Source organism: Panthera leo, chromosome C2 (genome assembly GCF_018350215.1).
Source record: "Panthera leo isolate Ple1 chromosome C2, P.leo_Ple1_pat1.1, whole genome shotgun sequence".
Taxonomy (NCBI): domain Eukaryota; kingdom Metazoa; phylum Chordata; class Mammalia; order Carnivora; family Felidae; genus Panthera; species Panthera leo.
Window position 1 is genome coordinate 156,955,220 of NC_056687.1, and position 24,355 is coordinate 156,979,574.

The 24,355-nt window shown below is 40.1% G+C and overlaps 1 protein-coding gene across 11 annotated transcripts in view; it reads left to right on the forward strand.

Annotated features, from left to right (window-relative positions):
- SNRK (SNF related kinase) overlaps positions 1–24,355 on the forward strand; it is a 56,639-nt gene that overhangs the window by 24,214 nt on the left and 8,070 nt on the right. For 8 of the 11 annotated variants that reach the window (XM_042903700.1, XM_042903699.1, XM_042903703.1 and 5 more), the window contains one exon: positions 19,488–19,629. In XM_042903700.1, the coding sequence (XP_042759634.1) occupies positions 19,488–19,629 (142 nt within the window). Of the gene's footprint in view, positions 1–703; positions 1,566–2,332; positions 2,357–19,487; positions 19,630–24,355 lie in introns of those variants that run through there. The other 3 variants (XM_042903707.1, XM_042903708.1, XM_042903709.1) reach the window with 3 other exon arrangements.

A 24,355-nucleotide genomic window follows, 5' to 3' on the forward strand; every position in this document is an offset into this window, starting at 1 on the left:
CCCAGGGGCGGGGCGCGCCCCGCTTCCCCCCCTCGACTGGCTTCTCGGTCCGTCCGCTACCGGCGTGTGTGCGGTGAGGGCGGGGACGGCTCCCGCCTCGGGGACGGCGGCCGTGCGAGGAAGGAGGACGCGCTGGTGCCTGGCCCGGCGCCGGACCCGACGTCGGCCTTCGGTCCGGCGGGACTGTCGCCACGGCCCTCGCGGAAGGGTCACAGACGCCCGGTCCCCGTGGAGCCGGGCCGCCGTCCCGAAGGGCGGTCAGAGATCGCGGCCTCGTTGCTCCTCTTGAGGGGCTTTCTCCGCCTTTGGAAGCTTGGCCTCGGGGGAGTCGCTGAAATGTCGGCCGCGGGGGGAAAACCGGGAGCGAGGGCGGCCCGGGACCTTGGCCCTTGTGTTTTCCGCACACGTGCTTCCAGTGGTGTTTAACTTGCGGAACGTAGGGACTAGGTTAACTTCTAAGGGAGGGGTTTTCCTTCGTGTGTGTTCTTAACGTTAGATAGAAACAAATGAAAGGATCTGCTTGGTAACGGGTTAGGTTCTTGGAACTTCAAAGAGCTTCTTAGACCACTTAAAACACTTAACTGTCTCCATTCAGAAATGCAGAAATTAAATCTATTCACTTCGGGTTGTAGCCTTAGGAAGCCCTTAGGGAGTCGAAACTATCAAATCTACTTGGGTATTTCTTTATCTTTTTTCTGGGGAGACGCGTAAACCTGTTGAAGAAGGACCCGTTCGCAGAACAAAAATTCAGCCGTTAACGCCCACTCGCAACACGGTAAACTCGGAATCGACGTAGCCACGATACGCGTCGCCACACAGTGCGAACTCCTGAACGTTGAGCGACGTCACCGTGGTCTTCTGAAAAACTGCTGAAAACTGCGTTGACCGTAGGTGCTGTGCTCGACGGCGCTCTCGGGCTCGCTCCGGAGTGGCCTCGTGGGACTTGGCGGCGACGCGTCTCCGTTTCTGGGGAGACTGTCCCCGCGCATCGGGAAGTCGCCTGTGGGGTCCCGAAGTGGTCAGGACTCGCGGAGCAGCTGCTCAGGAATCGCTTTCGACGGTCACGGTCACACACACGGCCGTGTGGTTTTCTTCTTTCAAGGGCCGTGGCTCCCCTCGGCCGGGTCTTCACACGTCGCCGCCGGCTGGGGCGGAGGAAGATGGCGAGTGGGCCTCGAAGGGGGCGCCGCGGGGCCAAGCCGAGCTAATTAGCCGAGACGTTCTGTGGCTCCGGCCCCTCCTCACGACCGTCGTCCCAGCACATGGACTCGCTGTTTTTAAACGTCCTCTTCCCGTCGTCCTCGATTAACCCATTTTCTGTCTAACCCACTTCGTCTTCAGAAAAACGTTGATTTATCTCACCTCGTTTCTATTGGTTGGCCTGATGGTGATATTTTAAAAACTATATCCGCTATAGTGTACAACAGCGCCTAACGATATTATAAAAGTTTAATTTGCAATTATTTTAATCCCTGAAACCTAAGAAAAACTCTGTAGGACCTCAGCGTTTGGGCCATGTCCAGCAAGTAGGAGAAAAAGACTGTGGAGGGAGACGCTCTTGGTGGGTACGTCTGAATTCTGCCTGGGATGCAGCCAGGCACAGAGTAGGTGCACTGGTTTGTTGGATAAAAATAATGGGGGGGGGGGGGTTGTTAGATGGCTAAAAACAGAGGATGGTGAGATGAAGGGGACACATGCCCTAATGGCCTTTTCCCATTGGAATTAGATGGGATGACGCCAAACCTCACTCATTTCAGATGGCTCGCTTGTGCCTCTTGCTCAATAGTAAGGTCCTTGAGAAAGAGAACTGTGTGTTTGTTTATATCTTATCTGTGTTCCATTCCTGTCACCAGGTAAACATGACAGGCCCTAATATTTGTTCAAATGAGTTAAATATTACAGAAAACGAACTAAAGAAATGAAAACTTACATTCTGCTGAATTTTTTTTACACAGTGTAATCGTGCCCCCTCCCCCATGGCCCGGCCCGATATCCTTGCTCATACTGGAACTCCTTTTCCCTGACTTGTGCCTGTATATTAACATGTCCTGGACTCACCTCCTCTCTGCACATTGAGGCAGGCCTGCGGTTTGAAGCATGTTATACAGACCGCTATGAAGCTTATTTTAGATCTGATCTTGCAGGCTTGTGGGGCTGAGTAAAAAATGGGCCCACAACTTTGAAGCAGTTTTGAAGTAAGCTTTGGAACATAAAATAGAGGTGTGGAATTGTGTCCTTATTTTTGTGCCTTTGGCTACTTGACTCTGACTTGTTTTATACATTAATCTCTCATTTTCCTTCTAGTGTTTTAAATTTCCTAGCTATGACTTGGGAAGATGGTAATGGAAAGCTGGAGGTAAGCTTATAGACAGGGCTTCTCCCAAAAGGAACATCAGATCGTTGGGGATATGGTGTCCTTTGTGTTTTTTAAAGCCCAAGACTTAATTTGTAGGTATTTGGTGTGTTTGGTATTTTTTTTTTTAAACTCATTTTGTGTCATGAACAGTTTGTATGTATCAACTCTTCGTTGACTTTAGGTCCTTGCTACAGTTTAAAGAGACTTAACGTGGATCAGGAGCTCCAGTAGATGGCAGGAAAGCCCCTCAGATGGTGTGATCCCCCAGTTCCAAAGTGTGATTCTCAGTTTTGTGCTCAGTAGTAATTAGTTTCCAGAGGACTGAAACCGGCTTAACAAATTCTCAGGAGACTAATGTGTATAAAAACCAGTTGATTGTTACATGAGACTTTGAATGTCAGTCCACTGCAAGCTTATGTTCTTGCATCAGACTAGCTGTATTTTCCTAAATTTACCTATTTTTCAGGTTTCTAAAAAGTTGGTAGACATAAGCTCTTCTTTTAGGTATAGTATAAGTTGATTTGGTTTAACCTTTTTTAGGAACGCATGTGATCTGTTGATATTCCTGAGGTCACGTGATTCTTGTTTGGATTTCTGCCTCAGCTCTTAGAAAGAGCTCTTCTTGATTTTGGAATTTCAGTTCATTTATTTCTGTTGCTTCCAAGGCCTTGAAAACCTGATTTCTGCAAGTTATCATTTTGTTTCTAGTGGTTACAGCAGGACCTTCAGTCTGCTCAACACATTGCAGTCTACCTAGAAGTAGAAGATTCCCAGCAGTTTTAGATTAGTCCTAATTTTGTTCTACTTCTCAGTTTGTGGGTGGGCTATGTTGCTCTGAAGTTGTCAGTAAACAGCTTGATAAAATTTTTTTGGATTTACTATCCAGCTTCAGTATCAAGATGAATTCATTAATCAGCAGAGGTAAGAAGAGTTAGCGAAGTTGTGTTCCGTTTCTACTTTTGACTCTTCTAGCTGCTGTCAGGGGATTAGAAGGAACAGTTTTTTAATCATTAAGGAAGGCTTCTAAGACTTCATTCTTGTGTTACTTCATGTAAGAGAATTGAACTTCAGAGTCCTTAGCTATCAGCGTCTCTTACCAATTAGAGAACTATTGATCACTTTCTTTAGATCATTTCTTGACTTGTCCCATAGCAGAGCACCATGAAGCAAGCAAATAAAGTCTCCTAGGATGCTGAAATGGACTCTCCTAAGCCCATGTAAAACTCCATGTATTTTGTTTGTAGTTTTCATCAGGGTCTTACTCAGATCCTTATTTGGTTAATTTTACATAAAATTCTAGCAAGTTCAGCAAATTCACATTTTCAGCCTTCAACTTACAGATAGGTAATATTAGAGACTTCTTAGAGACTGGCACACTGATAGCAAAGAAGAGAAAGAATCATGAAATCATAACCAAAAACTCTTAAAAAACATGATATTCCTGAACAACCAATGGATCAAAGAAGAAATTAAAGGGGAAGTGAAAGTTTCTGAAGACAAATGAAAATGGAAACACAATATACTAGAACTTGTGGGTATGCAAAACTAGAACTTGGGATGCAACAAAGCAGTTCTGAGTGGGAAGTTTGTAGCAATAAATGCCTACATTAAGAAGCAGGAAAGATCCCATATAGAAAGAAGGAAAATAATAAAGAGCAGAAATAAATGAAATAGAGAACAGAAAAAAACAATAGAAAAGATTAACCAAACTAAAAGTCAGTTCTTTGAAAAGATAAACAAAATTGGCAAGCCCTTAGCTAATTTTATCAAGGAAAAAAGAGAGAGAGACCCAAATCAACAAAATCGTAAATGAAAAAGGAGCTATTACAACAGATACCACAGAAATACAGAGGGTCAAAAAGGCTGCTATGAATAACTATATGCTGACAAACTGGATAACCTAGAAGAAATGGGAAAATTCTACATATAACCTACTAAGACATGAATCAAGAAGAAATAGAAAATTTGAATAGACCAATTACTAGTAAGGAGATAAACTCAGTAATCAGAAATCCAATTGGTTAATTTTACCAAACACTTAAAGAATTAATACCAACCCTTTTCAAACGCTTTGGAAAAATCAAGGAGGAGGGAACATTCCCAAACTCATTTCATGAGGCCAGCATTTTCCTGATACTGAAGGCAGAAGAGGACACTGTAGAAGAGAAAACTACAGGCCAATATCCCTGATGAATACAGATGCAAAAATTCTCAATGAAATACTAGCAAACTGGATTCAGTAGCACATTAAAGTGATTCACCATGATGATCAAGTGTGATTTATCCCTGGGATGCAAGGATGGTTCAACATTTGCAAATCAATTATTGTTACTAGAATTGAAAGAAGAGAATCATGATCATCTCAATAGATGCAGAAAAAAGCATTTGACAAAATTCAACATCCGTTTGTGGTAAGAACTTACAGTGGGTGTAGAGGCAGTGTACCGCAACATAATAAAGGCCATATATGACCAGCCCACCACCACCATCATACTTAGTGGTAAAAGGTTGAGAGCTTTTCGTTTAAGATCAAGAACAAGACACAGTCTCCTATTTAACACAGTATTGGAAGTCCTACCTAGAGCAGTCAGGCAATAAAAACAAATAAAAGACATCAGCATTGGAAATGAAGTAAAACTGTCTCTAGTTGCTGATGACATGATTTTATATAGATAAAATCCTAAAGACTCCCCAAAAAACTCTTAGAACTTAATCAGAAAATTCAGTAAAATTGTAGGATGCAAAATTAATGTACAAAAATCAGTAGCATTTCTATCCATTAACAATTTTTCTGAAAATGAAATAAATTGATCCCATTTACAATAGCATCAAAAACAATAAAACACTTAGGAACATATTAAACCAAGGAGGTGAAAGATCTCTATTTTGAAAACTATAAGACATGATGAAAGAAATCAAAGATACAAAAATAAATGGAAAGTAGCCCTTGTCTATGGATTGGAAGAATTTTGTTAAAATGTTAATACTACCAAAAGCCCATTCCTATTAAGATTCCAGTGGCATTTTTTTGCAGAAATAGAAGAACATTCCTAAGATTTATATGGAACCACAGTAGACCCAAGATAGCCAAAGACATCCTGAGAAAGAAGAACAAAGCAGGAGGCATCATACTTTCTGATTTCAAGCTATGCTATAAAGCTGTAGTCATGAAGACAGTGGTACAGGCATAAAAACAGACAAATGGAGTAATGGAACAGAATCAAGAGTCCAGAAATAAGCATATATAGTCAACTGATGTTTGACAAGGGAGCCTGGAATCTTTACTGGAGAAAAGACCGTCTCTTCAATAAATTGAAGAAAATTGGATATTCACATGTAGAAGAATGAAACTTGACCCCTGTCTTAACACCACTCGCAAAAATTGACTTGAAAGGGATTAAAGACTTAAATGTACGACCTGAAGCCATGAAACTCCTAGAAGAAGACAGGAAAAAAACCTCCTTGATGTGATTTCTTCATATAGGACACCTAAAAGCACAAGCAATAAAATAAAAAATACATCAAACACAGAAGCTTCTGCACAGGGAAAGAAGCCACCAACAAAGTGAAAAGACAACCTGTGGAATGGGAAAAAATATCTGCAAACCATGTATCCGATAAGCAATTAATATCAAAAATATATAAAAAAACTCCAGCCCAATGACAATAAAACCAAATAATCCAGTTAAAAATGGATAAAGATCCTAAATAGACATTTTTCTAAAGAAGATATATAAATGGCCAACAGGTACATGAAAAGATGTTCAATATCACTAGTCATCAGAGAAATGCAAATTAAAACTGCAACGAGATACCCCCTTGTGCCTGCTAGAAAGGCCATCATCAGAAAGACAAGAGATAACAAATGCCGTTGTGGATGTGGAGAAAAGGGAAACCTTCTGCACTGTTGGTTGGAATATAAATTGGTACAACCATATGGAAAACGAGTTTGCTTAGAAAACTAAAAATAGTACTATATGATTCAACAGTTCCACCTCTGGGAATATATCCAAAGGAAATGAAAATACTAACTCAAAAAGATCTCTGCACCCCCATGTTCAGAGCAACATTGTTGACAATAGCCAAGACATTAAAACAACCCTAAGTGTCCATCAGTGGATAAATGGGTAAGGGAGTTGTGGTATATATACGTATACACGCATACCATGGGATATTATTCAGCTATAAAAAATTAGGAAATCCTACCATTTGTGACAGTATGGACTTGCAGATATTGTGCTAAGTGAGATAAGACAGATAAATACTGTATGATCTCACTTATATATGTGAAAATCTAAAACCAAACCAAAACAAACCCCACACTCATGGAAAGAGATCAGAGTGTGGTTACCAGAGGCAAGGGATGGGGATTAGAAAAAGGTGTTCGAAAAGTATAAACTTCCAGTTATAAGATTAAATAAGTACCGGGGATGCAATGAACACCATGATGACTATAGTCCACACTGTCGTGTGGTATATAGGAGAGTTAAGAGAATAGATCCTAAGAAATCTCATCACAAGGAGAAATTATTTTTTCTTTTTATTGTCTCTGAGATAATGGATGTTAACTAAATCATTTCCCAACATGCGTAAACCAGACTATCGTTCTACACGTTAAAGTTATGCAGGTGTATATCAGTTATTTCTCATAACTGGGAAGAGAACAAACCAAATATGATAGTCCCTCTGTTTACTACACGGAGCCCAAGCCTTTAGCAGTGCTTATGGGCTCTTGGAGGTAGGGTGAGGTACATACTTGGAAGCAACTCTCACACGGGTATCCTCGGTGGAAGATAAGATGGAGCCATCAATTATAAGGCAGATGGTCATTATTTTCTCTGCAAATGAATCAAGAGAGATGAATTGTGGCAAGGGACACAAAGGGCAATAGTGTCATCTGTCCTGGACATTCTCCCTTTGTTGCCAACCTCTAAGGTCTCATTATGATTACATCCCAGCACCTAGCACAGTGCCTGGCAAATAGTGGTGCCGCACATTTGTTGAGTACTTGTACCAGTGTCTGCTTTGTGACCCTTTAGTATAAGGACCGATTCTCCCGAGGACACCGCTATACCTCAGCATGGTTCTTTAGCTGGTGATTTTAAGTGATGTAGGCAAACAGGCTCTAATAGTTTTAACTTCCTCAATTATCAGAAGGCATCAGAGGAGGAATTATTTAATAAATTGTATTGGAAATAGTTAAACATTTAAGGAAGAAGGAATGACAGATTCCTATCTGTGTTATGTGTCAAAATAAATTCCAGGTGAATTAAGGATTTGTATAACACGAATTACACGCCCCCCCCCCCCAAGGGCAAACATTTATAAGATCTTGGCCTTTCTAAACAGGAATCATAAGGAAAAGGTAATAGATTTGATTCCAGTTTATGGATATGGTTTGATTCCAGTTTATGGTATGGTTGTACATGTATTTTTTTAGAAATTATAATTAGGAAACAAACCAAGGAAATAATTTGTAACATAGATGATTACTATTCTTACTATTGAAAGAGCTCTTACAAATCAATGAGGAACTCTACTAAAGACAAATGAAAAGAGAGTTCATTCAAAGGTCATGTGAATAACCAATAAAGATGGAAAAGTTTAACCTTAAAAGTAACTGGAGTATTCAGGACTTAGTATAAAGCTACAATAATCAAGACTATATAGTGTTAAGAAAAGGGCATACATATAAATCAGTGGAATAGAATATAGTCCATAAATAAACCCACACATATGATCAACTGATTTTTCAGCAGAAGTGCTAAAGCAATTTAGTGGAGAAAGCCTAAGTAGTCTTCAACAATGTACTGGAACAATTGGATATCCATATGCAAAAAATGAATCTTGATCCATTCCTTATACACTTACAAAAACTCAAATGTGCATTGTAGACTTAAATGTGAAACATAGAATGTAAAAGTTCTAGAAGAAAACAGAAGATCTTTGTAGCTTTTTACTTAGCCAAAGCTATTTTAGATAGAGCATCAAAAGCACAATCTATAAAAGAAAAACTTGATAAATTGGATTTTACCAAAATGAACTCCTGCTTTTTAAAAAAAATGTTTATTTATTTTGAGAGAGAGACAGCAGGGGAGGGTCAGAGAGAGAGGGAGAGAGAGAATCCCAAGCAAGCTCCACATCGTCAGTGCAGAGCCCGATGTGGAGCTCAATCCCGTGAACTGTAAGATCATGACCTGAGCTGAAATCAAGAGTTGGACACTTAGCTGACTGAGCCACCGAGGTGCCCCTCAACTCCTGCTTCTTGAAAGATCTTATTAAGACACCAATTGGGACAAAATATTTGGAAGTCACATATTTGATAGAGAATACATAAAGAATTCTCAGAGCTCAGAAGGTATTTGCAAATGATAAATCCAAAATATATAAAGAACTTCTATAACTCAACACCAGAAACACAAACAGTCCAATTAAAAAATGGGCAGAGGACCTGAACAGACATTTTTCCAGAGAGAACCAACAGATGGCCAGCAGACCTGTGAAAAGATGCTCAGCCTTACTAATCATCTGGGAAATGCACATCAAAACTGCAATGGGAGATCACCTCATACTGATCAGAATGGCTAGTGTCAAAAAGACAAGAAATAACCAGTGTTGGGCAAGCATGGGGAGAAAAGGGAACCCCTGTGCACTGTTGGTGGGAAAGTAAATTGGTGGAACCCACTGTGGAAAACAGTGTGGTGGTTCCTCAAAAAAAAAAAATTAAAAATAGAAATGCCGTACAGTTAGTAATTCTGCTACTGGGTATTTGACCAAAGAATAAAAAAACAGTAGTTTGAAAAGGTTTATGTACTCTTATGTTCATTGCAGTATGATTTACAATAGCTAGGATATGGAAGCAACCTAAGTGTCCATCGATAGATGAATAAAGAAGATGTAGTTTGTATACACACAACACACAATGAAGTACTAAGCCATTAAAAACAGAGGAGATCTTGCCATTTGCAGCAACATGGATGGACGTAGAGGGTATTATACTAAGTGAATTCAGTCAGAGAAAGTCAAATACCATATGGTTTCCCTTACATATGGAATCTGAAAACCAAAACAAATGAACAAAAAAATCAGCCTCTTAAATACAGAAAACAAGTGGCCAGAGGGGTGGGGTGCGTGGGGGGAGGGGTGAAACAGATAAAAGGAATTAAGAGGTATACGTTTAAACAAGTAAGTCACAGAAATGGAAAGTACAAATGATATTGTAATAATGTTGTATGGTGACTACCCTTCTCACGATGAGCACTGAGTAATGTATAGAATCGTCAGATCACTATGTTGGACACTATGTTGGAAGCTAATATAACTATGAACGTCAACTATACTCAAGTAATTTTTTGAGAAAGCTTTTGAAGCTGTTTTCAGGAAATGTAAATACGGTCAATATGACCATTTTAAAATAAAGCTTTTTTCTGTATTACTAGAGGTTATATATAAAATAAAAACTCTCAAAACTCAGTAAATTAAAAGGCAACTCAATGTTAAATGAACGAAAGATGCAAACAAACAGTTCACCAGAGAAGGCATAATAGAATAGTAAGCTCGTGTAGATGCCCCACATCATTAGTCATCAGGGAAAATGCAAACTAAAAGTACATCTGTTAGGATGGGTGGGATTTTTTAAACTGCCAGTACCAAGGGCTTACAAGGGTGTGAATGGAACAACCGGAATTCTCATACTTTGAGGATGGGAATGTAAAAATCCTAGCGCCACCGTGAAAAGTCATCAGGCAGTTCCCTTAAAGCTCATGTACACTTAACTATATGGCTTAGGAAGCCCACCCTTGCCTAGGTATTTGCCCAAGAGAAATGAAAACTTAAGTCTGCACAAACATCTGTACACAGATGGTTTTATTGATTTTATTCATAGTTGCCCCAGACTGAAATAAGCTTTGAAACATCTGTGCAGTGGAAGATCAGTGGAACAATAAAAAGTGATGACCTATTGACATGTGCGGCACCATGGATGAATCTCAAATGTATTGGTTAAAAAAGCCAGACTACATCCTGTAGGATTCCATTTATGGGCAAGACTTCCAGGGGCAGAAAACGGAGTTGTGGTTGCCAGGGGCTGGGCCAGGAACAGGGGAGGAATGTAAAGGTACAGGGAACCTTCTGGAGTGATAGAGCTGCTCCATATCTAGATTGTGGCAGTGACCTCATGACTGCATTTGTTAGAACTAGCAGAAATGCACACTAACAACGGTCACTTCCAGTGTATGTAAATTATACCTTGAAGAAATGGGGGAAAAATAATCAGGACAGTACAAATAAAACCAAATCTATCATATTTTTGCCTAATAGGCTAATATTAAAGATTGTGGTGTTGATGAGTGTGTGGGAGTCTCCTACAGGCTGCTAATAGAATCTTCTGTCATTAAACATGTATTACTCTCATAATCTGAAAAAAGTAAATGTTAACTTAAAAACTGGGAAATGTGCGGTTATATTTGAGAGAACTTTCTAGCTAAAGTTTTAATATGGAGGAATGATCTGAAAGTCATATCCTATGTGGAACCAATCAGTTTGTATGTTGATTGTAATTCCTAGAAAGGTAGAACATGCTGATTTCTTTTTTGTTTGTGTTTTGTAATGTAGGAAAAGAAGTTGTATACACTTCTCAACCACATGCCTGTTTAGGTGTTAGGTATGGAGAACTAGCCAAAATCAAACCTTTGAAGAACCAATATTTTGAATTTTGAATCTTATTATAGCAAATACAGTATTTTAAAGTTTTTTTTTTTTTTTTTTTCCTCTTTATCCTCAAATGAGAATTAAAAAAGTCTTTTGACAAGCTTAAACCTTTTTGGGGACTCTAGGGCAATGCTGTGTTGTGTCAAAGGGCAAACTTCACTTGACTTTTATCCCCCACACCCAGAAAACTGTATGTATTGCTTTAAACATCATGCCTTTTGAAAGAAAACCCACGGGAGTTGGCATATGCAGATGATTTTTATTAACTGGTATTTTCATGGCTTGTATATTTGTCTTACGTTAGCATACTTCAACCTTATACAGAAAGCTCTGCTTTAGAATAAATTTAAGAAAACATCATAGCACTCCACCAGGTATTAAACTGAAGCATCAAGCAGACTTCACATGTATAAAATGCTACTCATATAGTTCTTCAATCGGCGTGGTTTATGTTGTTTGTCTAGACAAATCGAATCGGAGGCTTTTAGACCTGATACTAAATCTCAGCATTCCTCCTTTCTAGACCAGTGTTCTGCTTGTGAGGTTTGCGTCGGTCATACTCTTGCGGGAGTTGAAGTGTGAAGTCTCTTCTGAAAACTGAACTTCCGGTTGCCGTGTGTCCGTGGCAGTAGCCCCCTCTTTGAAGAGCATCCGTGTTGAAATTCCTAGGAGAGGAATGTGCTCGTGTGAATGGGGCCATGCTGATGGCCCTTGTTTCCACGTTGGAAAAGTGTTTCTAAAATAGGAACATTAGACTTGGGGCCGGTGTTATAATAACATGGGACCAAAACTAGAGATTTTGATTTTTCCCAAAAGCTTGCAAAAGGAAGCGTCTTGTTTTCACAAGGTGTTTTTTAAAAGGTGTAGTTTTGGAAAGCTGTGGATCTGTAAAGGACTCTTGCCTCACCTGGATGTTGAGCAGTGCCTCGAGGGGCTGTTCGGCTAGGCGGAGGTTCAGAAGCAGACTCCGGGATTGTCCCCGAGGTGGCCGCGCTGCGGCGGTTGTGGCTCCGGCGTCCCCTTCCCCTTGGGAACCCGCGGGTGTGTCTGAAGCGCAGACACGGGCCGGAGGGTGAGTGGCCGGCAGCACTGACCGGACTCCCCTTGCTGCACAAGACCCCGAGTTGAATACTTGAAGTACTTTTGGTCCTTGGCAGACGTTATTTGTGCTAAAAATTAAAGCTAAGATAATTGTAACTGTTCATGCTGTGGAGAGATGGGTCTGTGGATTTATCAAGGGAATCTTACGGAATCTAGTGTCCCCAGACGTACAGGTTGAGAATCACTGTCTCAGTGAGCAGGCTTTTTTTTTTTTTTTTTATTACCGCATTACCTTGACATTCTTCTAAAGACGCTTCTGCTTCTCCCGTTGAAGTATGTACACTTCGTAATGTTCTGTTAAGCACAGCTAATTTTTAATTACTTTTTTATAAGCAATAAATGAATATAAATGAATGTTCTTGTAGGAGAATTCAAATAGTACAGAAGTATATTGAATAAAAAGTATAAAATTCCTTTCGCTTTTCCCTACCAGTCTCACTCCTTCACTTCGAGGCAACGATTTTTATCCATCCTTCCACGTTCTGCGGGGATCCGTGTGGCACTTTTTGCCTGGACACCCTCACGGAAATCGCCAGCTGAGCGGTGGTGTCCACCTTTTGTAGGAGAGAAAACTCAGAGGCACAGAAGGCAGGTATAACTTGGCCAAGAATACAGAGCTAATTAAATGGCCAAGGTAGGGTTTGAACCCAGGTCTCTCGGATGCTTTAGCCCAGGCATGCTTTTTCATTAGGCCGCACTAGAGGAAATCACTCTCTTTCGCTCTCCATCTACCGAGGTTGCTAAAATCAGATTTGTGAGGTGATTTGTGAAAGAATGCGGAGTTGGAAGGGTGTCTGCTGCTTGTCGGGTTTGCACTTGCGCGAACGTGTGCCGTCCCACACGTTTGATAACCTTCGGACTTCTTGAACTTGTTCCTATTTTCTTTCGACTTGAAAAGACAGGTTTGCGCCAGGCGTTAAACCCCTCACCAAAAGAAACTGCAGCTTGTTTTCACTGATACCCCTCTGTCCCCACTCCAGATACTCCCTCTCCTTTCCCTCCTAGCTTTTATTTGAAAGCCGTCCGTAACTGCCCACTGCCCGCGTACCGAGGACCTCCGCGGCGGCTGCCTTCTGGGGCGTCCTGTCCAAACGGTCTTTGCAGAAGCGTTTGCCGTCTCTTTAGCTTCAGGTCGATTTCGTTCAGCAAACCTCTGAGGATGCAGGGGACATGTGCTGCTCTGGAGCTCCGGGTAATGGAGGAAAACGTCTGCGATTACAGCTCGCCGCGGCGATGCCCTGGTTGCCAGCTGGGAGGGCGGTTTGGGGGGATCTCGGGGAGCTGGAGGTCAGCGGTAGGAGCCCTGGAGGACTGTGGGCCCATGCCGGAACTGGCACGATCTTCCTGATGCGGAAGTGAGGGGACACCTGTGGTACAGGGTCCAGGATGCCTCCGAAGTTTTGATTGGTAGGTGGAGGTGCCACAGACCACACTAGAACCCAAATGAGACAAACACGCTTGGGTACAAAGTGACGAGCTTGGTTTGGACAGCATTGAGTTTTGAAGTCCCCAGGTGGATTCAGGTGTGGGAAAGAACTGTTTTGAAGTAGGTATGAGTGATGGCATTCATTCTTTCTTTTTTTTTTTTTTTGTTTGTTTGTTTATTTTTGGAAGAGAGAGAGAGAGAGAGAGAGAGAGAGAGGGTGGGGGAGGGGCAGAGAGAGGGGGAGACACAGAATCGGAAGCAGGCTCCAGGCTCTGAGCTGTCGGCACAAGGCCCGCCGTGGGGCTCGAACTCATGAGCCGTGAGATCACGACCTGAGCCGAAGTTGGATGCCAAACCGACTGAGCCACCCAGGCACCCCACTGATTTTCTTTTTTTTAAGTTTATGTATTTATTTTGAGAAAGAGCACATGAGCCGGGGAGGGACAGAGAGAGGGAAAAAGAATCCCAAGCAGGCTCCACACTAACAGTGAGTATTGCCCTGACGCAGAGCTCGAACTCACGAACCATGAAGTCATGAGGTCATGACCTGTGCCGAGATCAAGAGTCAGACGCTTAATCGACTGAGCCACCCGGGCGCCCCTATTCTAACTTTCTTTTTAAGAGAAGAAATGATTGCTGGTTAAATAATAGAAAGTTGCTTCTAACTGGAGTGTTGGTAAAACCGGAAATAAGGTAGATACCCTAAAACATGGACTTGTCCAAATTCTTCATTCCTTGTCTACCCCACTTTTACCACTTGGAGAGTGGTCTCTAGTCAGGCCCCTCAGAACCAACCACTGATCTTGTTGGGAACAAGAATCTTCAGCATCCGGAGCTCTAGGTGGTTTTGAATGCAGATGTAGATCCTGTCGTGTAGGTAGGAATTCACACCAGAAGACCCCGGTACCAGAAACAAAGGTCGTGAGACCGACACGCTTCTGTAACAGTGCTGCTCTTCTAAGAAAGCATTGCTTTCTACATTCGTCTTGGGTCATACGTCGGTTGCTGCTAACCACAGTTGGAACTGAAAAGTGTTTGCTTAAATCCTGCCGGTTTTAAGGGGTGTCGTGAAAGGTGCCGTACTTCATCTGTAGTGGTTTTAGAACATTCTGTTGCTGCTTTCGTGACCGATGGCTACACTGACAAAAGAAAGTGAGAAGAAAAAAATAGAGGTTTCTGCCTAGAACTTTTCTCCTGGTCTTCCCATTTTTATTACTTTCTAATCCCTGCTTTTTTTTTTTTTTTTTTTTTTTTTTTTGTCTCTAGATAATTCACTTCAGAAGTGACTTTTTAGAAGACCTCTCAGCAGTCATGACACCCTCCAGCCACCCCCCGCCCACCCTTTGACAGTAGTGTTTCCTCAAATTGTTAGTATGTTCTTTTAGACTGTTTTGTTTTCATTTTGATCTTTTGTTAGCCTTCCTAAAATGATCTTTGTAGTTTAAACTCCACCTCCAACCCTAGAAATGGCATAATTAAACTGTGTTATGACAGTTGACCTACCTAGCAGCTAAAGGAGACTTCACTGCTCATTTTTGGCAGCTCGAGGGAGACCAGTAACTCCCAGCCTTTATATTAACAAGGACTTCATTATCTTTCCACCCCTTCCCACAGTTCCATAAGTTGGAAGTGTTTTTTTTTTTTTTTTAACCAGAAGAACTATATGTATTAAGTAATATTTTCTTTTTCCATTTTTTTTAACCAAGGGTCTATACCTGGGTCTGAAGTCAAAACATTAAGTTTGATTTTTCAGGTGGTTGATATTTGTTAACCTGTGTACAATAGACAATTCCGTTAACATTTTTAAAAAATAAAAAATAATAGAAAATCCCCATTCCATGCTCTTTCTCTCACCTGTCTCCCTCCATCCATCCCCCATAAAGACTTGGCGAATCTCAAGCTGAGTCTATGATCTATACCTCGGGAGTGTGTAGTTTTATAAGCAAATGTTTTTTAATGGAAAAAGATATTTTAAAATACAAAAATGACTTTTTAGGGGTGCCTGTGTGGCTCAGTCAGTTAAGTGTCTGACTCTTGGTTTTGGCTCAGGTCATGATCCCACAGTTCATGAGCTCGAGCCCTGCATCAGGCTCTGTGCTGACAGCGTTGGAGCTGGCTTGGGATTCTCTCTCTTTCCTCTGCTCCTCCTCTGCTTACGCATGAGCACATACTCTCTCTCTCAAATAAATAAACTTAAATTTAAAAATCTTAAAAAAGGAATTTTTATTAAGATGTGTGCCAACTCCCTCCCCCATTTGAGGGGAGAGTAATAGATAATCTTTCTTGTTGCCATTCTTAGCCCTGTGATACCACCTGTCTTGTCCTGGGGATCCAAGATTATGAATTACCACCTTTTTTAGCTGTATTACCAAGAGGCCTTTCCTGTTCCTCTCCCCTCATCTCCACTGGTGTTTCTTGTTGGCTTTGTGCCTTCTGAGCTATCTGTCGTCTGTTTCTCACAGTGAATTGGGAGTCCTGTAAGGGCACGGGTGTCCCCCATTCATCTCTGTGTCCCCTGTGCTCAGGAGCAGTGCCCGCCCAACACAGACGGATGGGGGCGAGGCATGGCAGCCTCCTTAGAATGTGTGCTGGGCTCTGTCCGGAATACTCGGCACGCATTCGAGTTTTCTGTTTAATACCCACAGCAACGTTAAGAGGAAGTGCGTTATTGCTACTATGCCCATTGAACAGTGGAGAAACACGTTCAAATCACTTGGCTAAAGTCATACCACTTTGTGTTTATTTAGTGACTTTTTATCTCTTTCCTTTGGCCTTAGGATGGAAAAGTAAAATCATTCCAAGACAGTAGAATAAGAAGAGAAATTAAAAGTCTGGAAAATAAATAAATGGCATAAGCGGCCCCGTGAATAATCAGGTTGTCCCAGTGAGAGGGTCATTTGCCCTTTCTTTTTTTTTTTTTTTTTTTTTTTTTTTTTTTTTTTTTTTTTAAATTTTTTTTTCCAACATTTTTTATTTATTTTTGGGACAGAGAGAGACAGAGCATGAACGGGGGAGGGGCAGAGAGAGAGGGAGACACAGAATCGGAAACAGGCTCCAGGCTCCGAGCCATCAGCCCAGAGCCTGACGCGGGGCTCGAACTCACGGACCGCGAGATCGTGACCTGGCTGAAGTCGGACGCTTAACCGACTGCGCCACCCAGGCGCCCCTCATTTGCCCTTTCTAAAACTTTGTCCCCCTGACCGCACTGCTGTTCTCGTCTAGTTTAGATCCTTTGCCTGATGTCACTTAGCTTTGCAGACTCCCAGGCATAGAATTATTTTTCCACATTTCTCAAATATTCAGCATCTGTATGTTCAGAAATTATTTGACCTCTGACCGGAAACAGTGGAAACGGTATATATATGTTATTTTTCTTCTTTTACTCTTCTAATCGTGCACCACTTCCTAGCAAGTGGAGTGTGTGAGTTTGCTTGGAGAAATGATCCTGCAGAGAACCTTTCCAAAGAATTGGACTTCCTTGTTACTGTTGAGGTTGATATTTAACAGAAAGTTTTCTTTAACCTGATAAGAACTTGGGGTAATTATTAGTTGATATTTATATTATTGCTTATGCTTTTAAAACATAAGCTTTGTGTAGTTGCACTGTCAGATATCATCTCCAATTTAGCATAGAGAAAAAGTAAAAAGCTAAAAAAACAAACTAGTTTATTCACAGTTGAAATACGAGATGGTAGAAGAAATAATGTAACCAGATTCATTTTATACAGATTGTTGTTTTGTAGGATTTATATGGAAAGACGAATTTAGTGTGTCTCAAATACATGTGTGTTAATGGTTAGGGTTGGTTATAGTAGTAACCTCAGACATTGTCAGTATTTGAACAACAGAAGAAAGTTTTTATTTTAACTACCCTGATGTTTATTTTTATGCATTTTTATTGCGAGCCATTTAAAATCCCTTTCCCTTCTTCGGAGAAGAGATAGCCAAAAATAAAATAACACAAAATAAAATAAACGAACCAAAAAAAAAAAAAAAATGTGGTGGGTTTCCCTCCTTGTGTAGTGAACATCATTGAAAAGGTGAGTTTACTTTATCGTGAGTTTCTAGAATATAACTGCTTTGTGAAATGAGGGAGGGGCACTGCGTTAAAGGAGAATAAATGTAACTGCCACTTGTTCACAGTAGTGGCTTGGGAGTTGGGGCAGGTGACCCCCCAAAGTAGCAGGTTCAGGTTGTTCAAAGAGGGTTTAAGTTAACCATCAACTAGGTGAATTTCCTTTGAAATTCCCACTAAGTTACAACTAGAATTGGGGTTATAAATTCTTCTCACCAGAGGTTTAAAGAGCAGGTGCAGCTAGCCACCATTATGCAGATTGTTGGACTTTGCACGGGGATGGCCCTCTGCATTCCAAGATCAAGGTAAAGAAATGTGGGTCAGTGAGTGGAGCCAGCTTGCTGTCCTGGGGCGGTAGGTCACATAATTCATGCATCCTATAAGCAATGCCAGGCAGACCTCTTAGGGACACTGCAGAGCTTAAGGTTCAGACTGAATGCTCTTTAGGTCTCTTTCATTCTTACATATGTAATGTTTTAATTTTAGTAGATTTTTCCATCTGTTTCACTAATTTCCACTGAAGCATCCTTAGTAAAATTTATCATATACATAAAAAAAAAGTCACAAGTGTTTATAATTTTGGGTTTCTGCCTTATTGCCTTCTTTGTTTAGTTTGGACCAAGGAAAAGATATTTTATTAACAAATTATAATTCTGCTGGAAAATAATATGGATCCTTCATTAGTTTGAGTGTTTAAGGTTAAGTGAAAATAGCAGTTGAGTATTAACAGATGTGGTGACAAAGTCCACGTGGCTTGCCTCTCCATTCTTTGTGGTGGCCTTTTTCTGGTAGAAAGCTTCTTGAATTCATCATCTCTTTTTATATGAATGTTTACGTAGCATGTCTATACTTTAGTTTCTGGAATGAATGAATGATTTGTGCTATCCTTCCTAAATGGAGTCCTCCTTTTTTCATTTGAAAAGCCATCATTTTTCCAACTGATTGGTGAGTTTGTTATTTAATGGCAAGAAGTGTAGGGGGTTATTTGTTATTGTGGGAGTTAATCTAATGCTACAGTTGGGAGGGTCCTCAGATGTCAGCTCGTCCAGACTTATAGTCAGTACAGGAATGTCTTATGTAGAATGTTAGACAGTTGCTCAGCCTTTGCTGAAATACTTACAGTGATGGAAAACCTACTATCCTTTCCAGCACTTTATTTAAGTAGCCTCCGCTGTTTTTAAGCCACAGTGTGGCTCCTGGTTACTTACGTGTTCAGACCTAGCTCTGGCCTTGGAAATAATACATCACCTGTCTTTTTCTTTATTGACAACACAGAAATAGTTCTGTCCTCTCTGAATTTTAATTTTCTTAACTATAAAATGACTGTGACTGTGACTTAACATTATCTGGTTCTCTAACCAGGATCCAGGTGAAGAACAACTGAGATAATTGTGATATTAGGCAAGATCCGTTTCATGTCTCAGAGTATTAATAGTTTTTTCTCTGGTAAATAATGTCATGAGAAAAACAGCAGTCTGTTGTCCAGTGGTTTGGGAACCTTGATTGTTACTTTCCACTTGATGTTCTTGCCATTAACTAATGAATAAATGAATTAATTTGTTGAACATTTATTGACCATTCACCCTGTGGCTGAAGTGAATAGAAAAACAGTGAACAAGACAGATACCTTCCCTGCCTTATTGGGGCTTAAGTTTTCTTCCCCAAATGTTTGTTGTTGTTGTTGTTGTTGTTATTGTTTTGAGATATAAACGCTTTTCACTATTCAAATAAAATAATGTTGTTAGTCTACTTTTGCTCTTCTTAGTGTTTTTGGTTTTCTAACTCGTCCAGTATTTAACAGTCTGTCTTTTAATTTGTAGATATTTGGAGTCTGGGAGTGATCCTTTTCATGTTGGTGTGTGGACAGCCACCCTTTCAAGAGGCCAATGACAGTGAGACATTGACCATGATCATGGATTGCAAATATACAGTACCATCCCATGTGTCCAAAGAGTGTAAAGAGTAAGTAGAAACAAACAAAAAAAGAATGTGGAAACTTAAGTACTCATATAAAAACCAGAAGTTTTATTTTATTCCACGTCAAAAAAATTTGAGGTGACTTCAGCACCTGAGCATCTGGGTTTCTTTTAATTTTCAAACTTGATATTTTGTTCTTGTTAAGTGTATTTGGGGGGTCAACCCAGAATATGACTTGAAATTTGATATTAGAGTACAAAATGTATTAGTCTGTTTCTTAAATATATTTGTTTTGTTGAAATCCATTGCATGCCTCTTCAGCCTCCAAGAATGGTAGTTACTCACTTGAAATGAAGATATTACCATGGGAACTACCTTTCCCTTTTTGCATCAGCAAAAAAGCAAGACCACCTGGAATTATTTTAAATTCCAGAGAAAACTTAAGGCATATCCCATCCTGAAATAGACCACCAACACACCATTTTGGTGTTACATAAGGTGTCCCGTGATTTTATTTACAACATGACTCTCCCCAGTCGACAGAAGAGCTCTGTTTTGGTTTATAGGACTGTGGGAAGCCAGCAAACAAAAGTACACTCAAGTTGACTCTTTGGAATTTAGAGTACTTTATACTTTATGATAAACGTAGTGACAAATATAAAAGAACTGTTAGAAGCCCAGTATTTCATTGACATTGTGTGTGTGTGTGTGTGTGTGTGTGTGTATTTTTTTAATGAGTGATATTTTTAAGTAAGTTCAGCTGAGATTGTAGCTACTGTTTAAAGGATTTTGCTGTAGTAGCAAAGAGTTTAGTTTTTCCCATCAGCGGGTAAGAAAATCTGATAGCTTGAGACATCTTTTCTCCAAGTGGAGCCCCATCTTAAGTTGTGAGGTGGATGGTTAAGAATTTACATATTCAAACTCTCTGGATTCAGATACTGGCTTCTCCAGCTACTAATGATGTGACAGTGGTAGAACCTGTTCTAGCCTAAGAAATAGAACAGTAGTAATATCTTAGAAGCCTTCTGTTTCTCCCTCCTAGAGGGATTATTTTTAGTAATCGTAGGACCATTCATTTTTCTGCTTTTTCCTATATCAGTTTTGCTCACTTGTGTTTTTTAAGGAGTTTGTCCATTTTATGTCAATTTTCAAACGTATTGGCCTTAAGTATTTATATTTTCTGATTATATTTGTAAAGTGTATAGATCAGTGGGGATGTTGCACGTTATCATTCCAATATTGATAGTTTTTGCCTTCTCTTGATAAGTCTTACCTGAAGTTTGTTCATTTTATTAGTCTTTTTCAAAGAACTGCCTTTTATCTTTATTAATTTGCTTGTATTTTTTGTTTTATGTTGTGAATTTTATCTGTATTATTTTCCTTCTACCTATTTCATGGGCTAATTCTTCCTCTTTTCTCTCCCCCCCCCCCCCCCCCCCCCCCATCTTATGTTGGATACTCAGCTCACAAATTTTCCTGTTCTAATGTCAGAGTTAAGGCTATATAAATTGCCTTCTGGCACCATTTTTCTGGCATCTTAACTAGTTTTGATTTATAGACCTGTTATTCAGTTCTGAGGATTTTCTAGTTTCAAATGGTTTATTTAACCTGTAAGTTTTTAGAGGGGAGTTCTACATTTCCAAGTGTATAGAGTTTTTGTAATTAGCTTTTTGTTCTTCATTTCTAACTTAATTGCATTGTAGTTCAAGAATATAGTCTATGTAGTAACTAGTTTTTGTTTGTTTCAAATTGTTGAGGCTTGCTTAATGCATAGCATGGAGTCAATTTTTGTAAAGGATCCTTTTGTTCTGGAAAACAATGTATATTTTCCAATTGTTGGGGTCAGTTCTATATACCTTAAGATCAAGCTTGTTAATTATGCCATTTAAATTACATACATCTTTTCTGAGTTTTTTGATTAATTACTTGATATATCACTTACTAAGATGCTCTTCCACTGTGATGGTAGATTTATTGTTTTATTCTTGGAGGTCTGTCAGTTTCTTATTTGATTGTTTTAAGGCAGTGTTACCAGGTGCGAATTGTTGTATCTTACCAGTGAATTGAACTTACATATCACTCCTTATCTCTAATGATGCTTTTTGCCTTAAAGTCAATCTGTGTTATCTAGTTTTAGCTAGCCAAACCTGTCATCTTTGGTTAGCATTTATGTATGCTATATAGTTTTCCATTATTTTCCTTTAAATAAACCTTTTATCATCTTCGTTTTAAGTACATCTTTTTTTTTTTTTAACAGCTGGGAGCTGTTTTCGGAGCCATCTAAGCATTCTTGTCTTTTAATCAGAGAGTTTCCCATTCATATTTATTGTGTTCACTGAAAGGTATAGATGTATTTATCTTCTTTTTATATGCTTCATATTTGTCCTCCTTTTCTCTCTTTCTTTTTTTTTTTCTTTTTGTCTGTTCTTCTTTGGGATTGATGGAAGTTTTTCTTTTTCGCCTTATTTGGCTCTCTCCCTTCAACTAGCTTGGAAGTTATAGTCTGTTTTAACACACACATACATGTTTGTATACTTAATTTAATAAAATTGAAAGTTAATCCTTATGTTTATTCTCTTCCCAAACAACCCAAAATCCTTAGAATACTTTATCATTCAATATTTCAGTAACCTTTTTTTTTTTTAACTCCACAAATTAGACAGTATTATTATATGTAGTAAAAAATTGTTTAGAATTACCCAGATGTTTCATAAGAACTTTGTATATCCTTCTACTTGGGATCACATTCTTCTGCCAAAATTATACCCTTTAGAATTTCTTTGATGAGCATTTGTTGGTGATCAGCTTTCTCAGTTTTTCATTGAAGATAGCTTTGTGTTACATGTGATCTTTCTCAGGTTATTGAAGATGTTATTCTGCACCTTCTGATATGTCTTGTTGCTATTGGGAAGTTAGCTGTTCAACCTTCTGTTGTTCTTGCATGGGTGATTTGTCTCTTCTCAGGCTGCTTTGAGAGCTTCTGTTCATTCTGCTTAGGATGTGTTGGGCTTCCTGGATCAGGATTTGTTTTCTTCCATGAATTTGGAAAATCCTTAACCATTATATTTTCAAATACAGTTTCTTGCCCATTCCCTCATTCCCTTCTGGAACTTGGGTTAGATGTACATTAGGTATTTTCACTCTTGTCCCCCATGTCTTTTAACCTTCGTATTTTCTACCTCTTAGTCCACCAATGCAGGGTTATTCCTTTGGCTCTGTCTTTGAATTCTAATTCTCTTTATGTCTAATTTTTAAAAATTGTCCATTGCTTTTTTTTTTTAATGTTTAATTATTTTGAGAGAGAGAGACAGAGAGAGCAGAGGAGGGGCAGAGGGAGAGAATCCCAAGCAGGCTCCACACTGTCCGTGCAGAGCCTAATGCGGGGCTTGATTTCAGGAACCATGAGATCATGACCTGAGCTGACATCAAGAGTAGGCTTAACCTACTAAGCCACCCAGGCCCCTCCACCCACCTTTTTTTTTTTTTTTTTTTTTTTAAGTGTTTTTGTATTTTTGACAGAGAGGGAGACACAGAATCCAAAGCAGGTGCCAGGCTCTGAGCTGTCAGCACAGAGCCTGACATGGGGCTGAACCCATGAACTGTGAGATCATGATCTGAGCCAAAGTCATGCACTCAACCGACTGAGCCATCCAGACGCCCCAAGGCTTCTCCATGTCTTTTTTTTTTTTTTTTTTTTTTTGATGTTTGTTTATTTTTGAGAGAGAGAGAGAGACAAAGTGTGAGCTGGGGAGGGGCAGAGAGAGAGGGAGATACAGAATCTGGTAGGCTTCTGCATGTCTTAAGCATATTCAACACAGTTACGGTCTATGTCTGAAAAATTCAGTATTTGAAGACAGCATTCTGATTTTGCTGTTGTGTGTTTTTTTGTTCCTGCTACAGGTGCTTGTTTCTTTTATATTTTTTGACTGTGAGGTTGTATTCTTTGTAATATGTGGGGAGTTCTTTCGGTTCCATTGCTACAGAGAGGGTTTGCATTTCCTTCTTGTAGGAGCCCAGGAGCACCTCCAGCTTAAAACCACTTTAAATTAACTTCTTCCCTGTGTGTTCCACGCACATATTATTAATTTGGACCACAAACATGTGGCATGTTTGAGGAGCCGCCTGTGGCTAGCAATTCTTAGATTTCCATGCCCGACCTCCACAGCCAGTGTCGAGGCAGGCAGGTTTCCTGCCTGATATCTTAGCAGTAGATTTGTTTCTCATTTCTCAACAGAAGCTGGGATCCCAGCTCCTTACGAGGGCTCTAGTTGTGCCCCCTGCCTTCAGTAGGCCCTACACATTATATTCTGTTTTATGCACTCACTGTAGCCTTCAAACCCAAAGCAGAAGCAGTCAGGTCAAAGGCTAGCTTTGTCATTCGCCTCCTAAGACTCCTGCTTTGACTCCATTTTTACCTGAGTACCCCTTCCTTCCATCTTGATGTACGTGTGCATTTACTATTTTGCCAGCACGGGGCATTTTAAACAAGATGCATGTGGCATTTAGGGTCATTCATTTTTCCGGAAGCAGATGTTGGCTCGTGCACTCTATCCTGTGTGTCATTGCTGATCATCGTAGCTGGTTCTGGTATGTCGCTAAGCCACAGTTAATCAAGGACAGATGTTGATACCTAGAGTTGCTTGTAGATGATGGGAGGCTGTTCGGCTTGTCAGTATATCCGGCAATTGTGTTTTTCTATTTATTAATCTGATGACGCTGAATTTTCTTTATTCCCATCTGCCACACCACCACCACCACCACCACCACCACC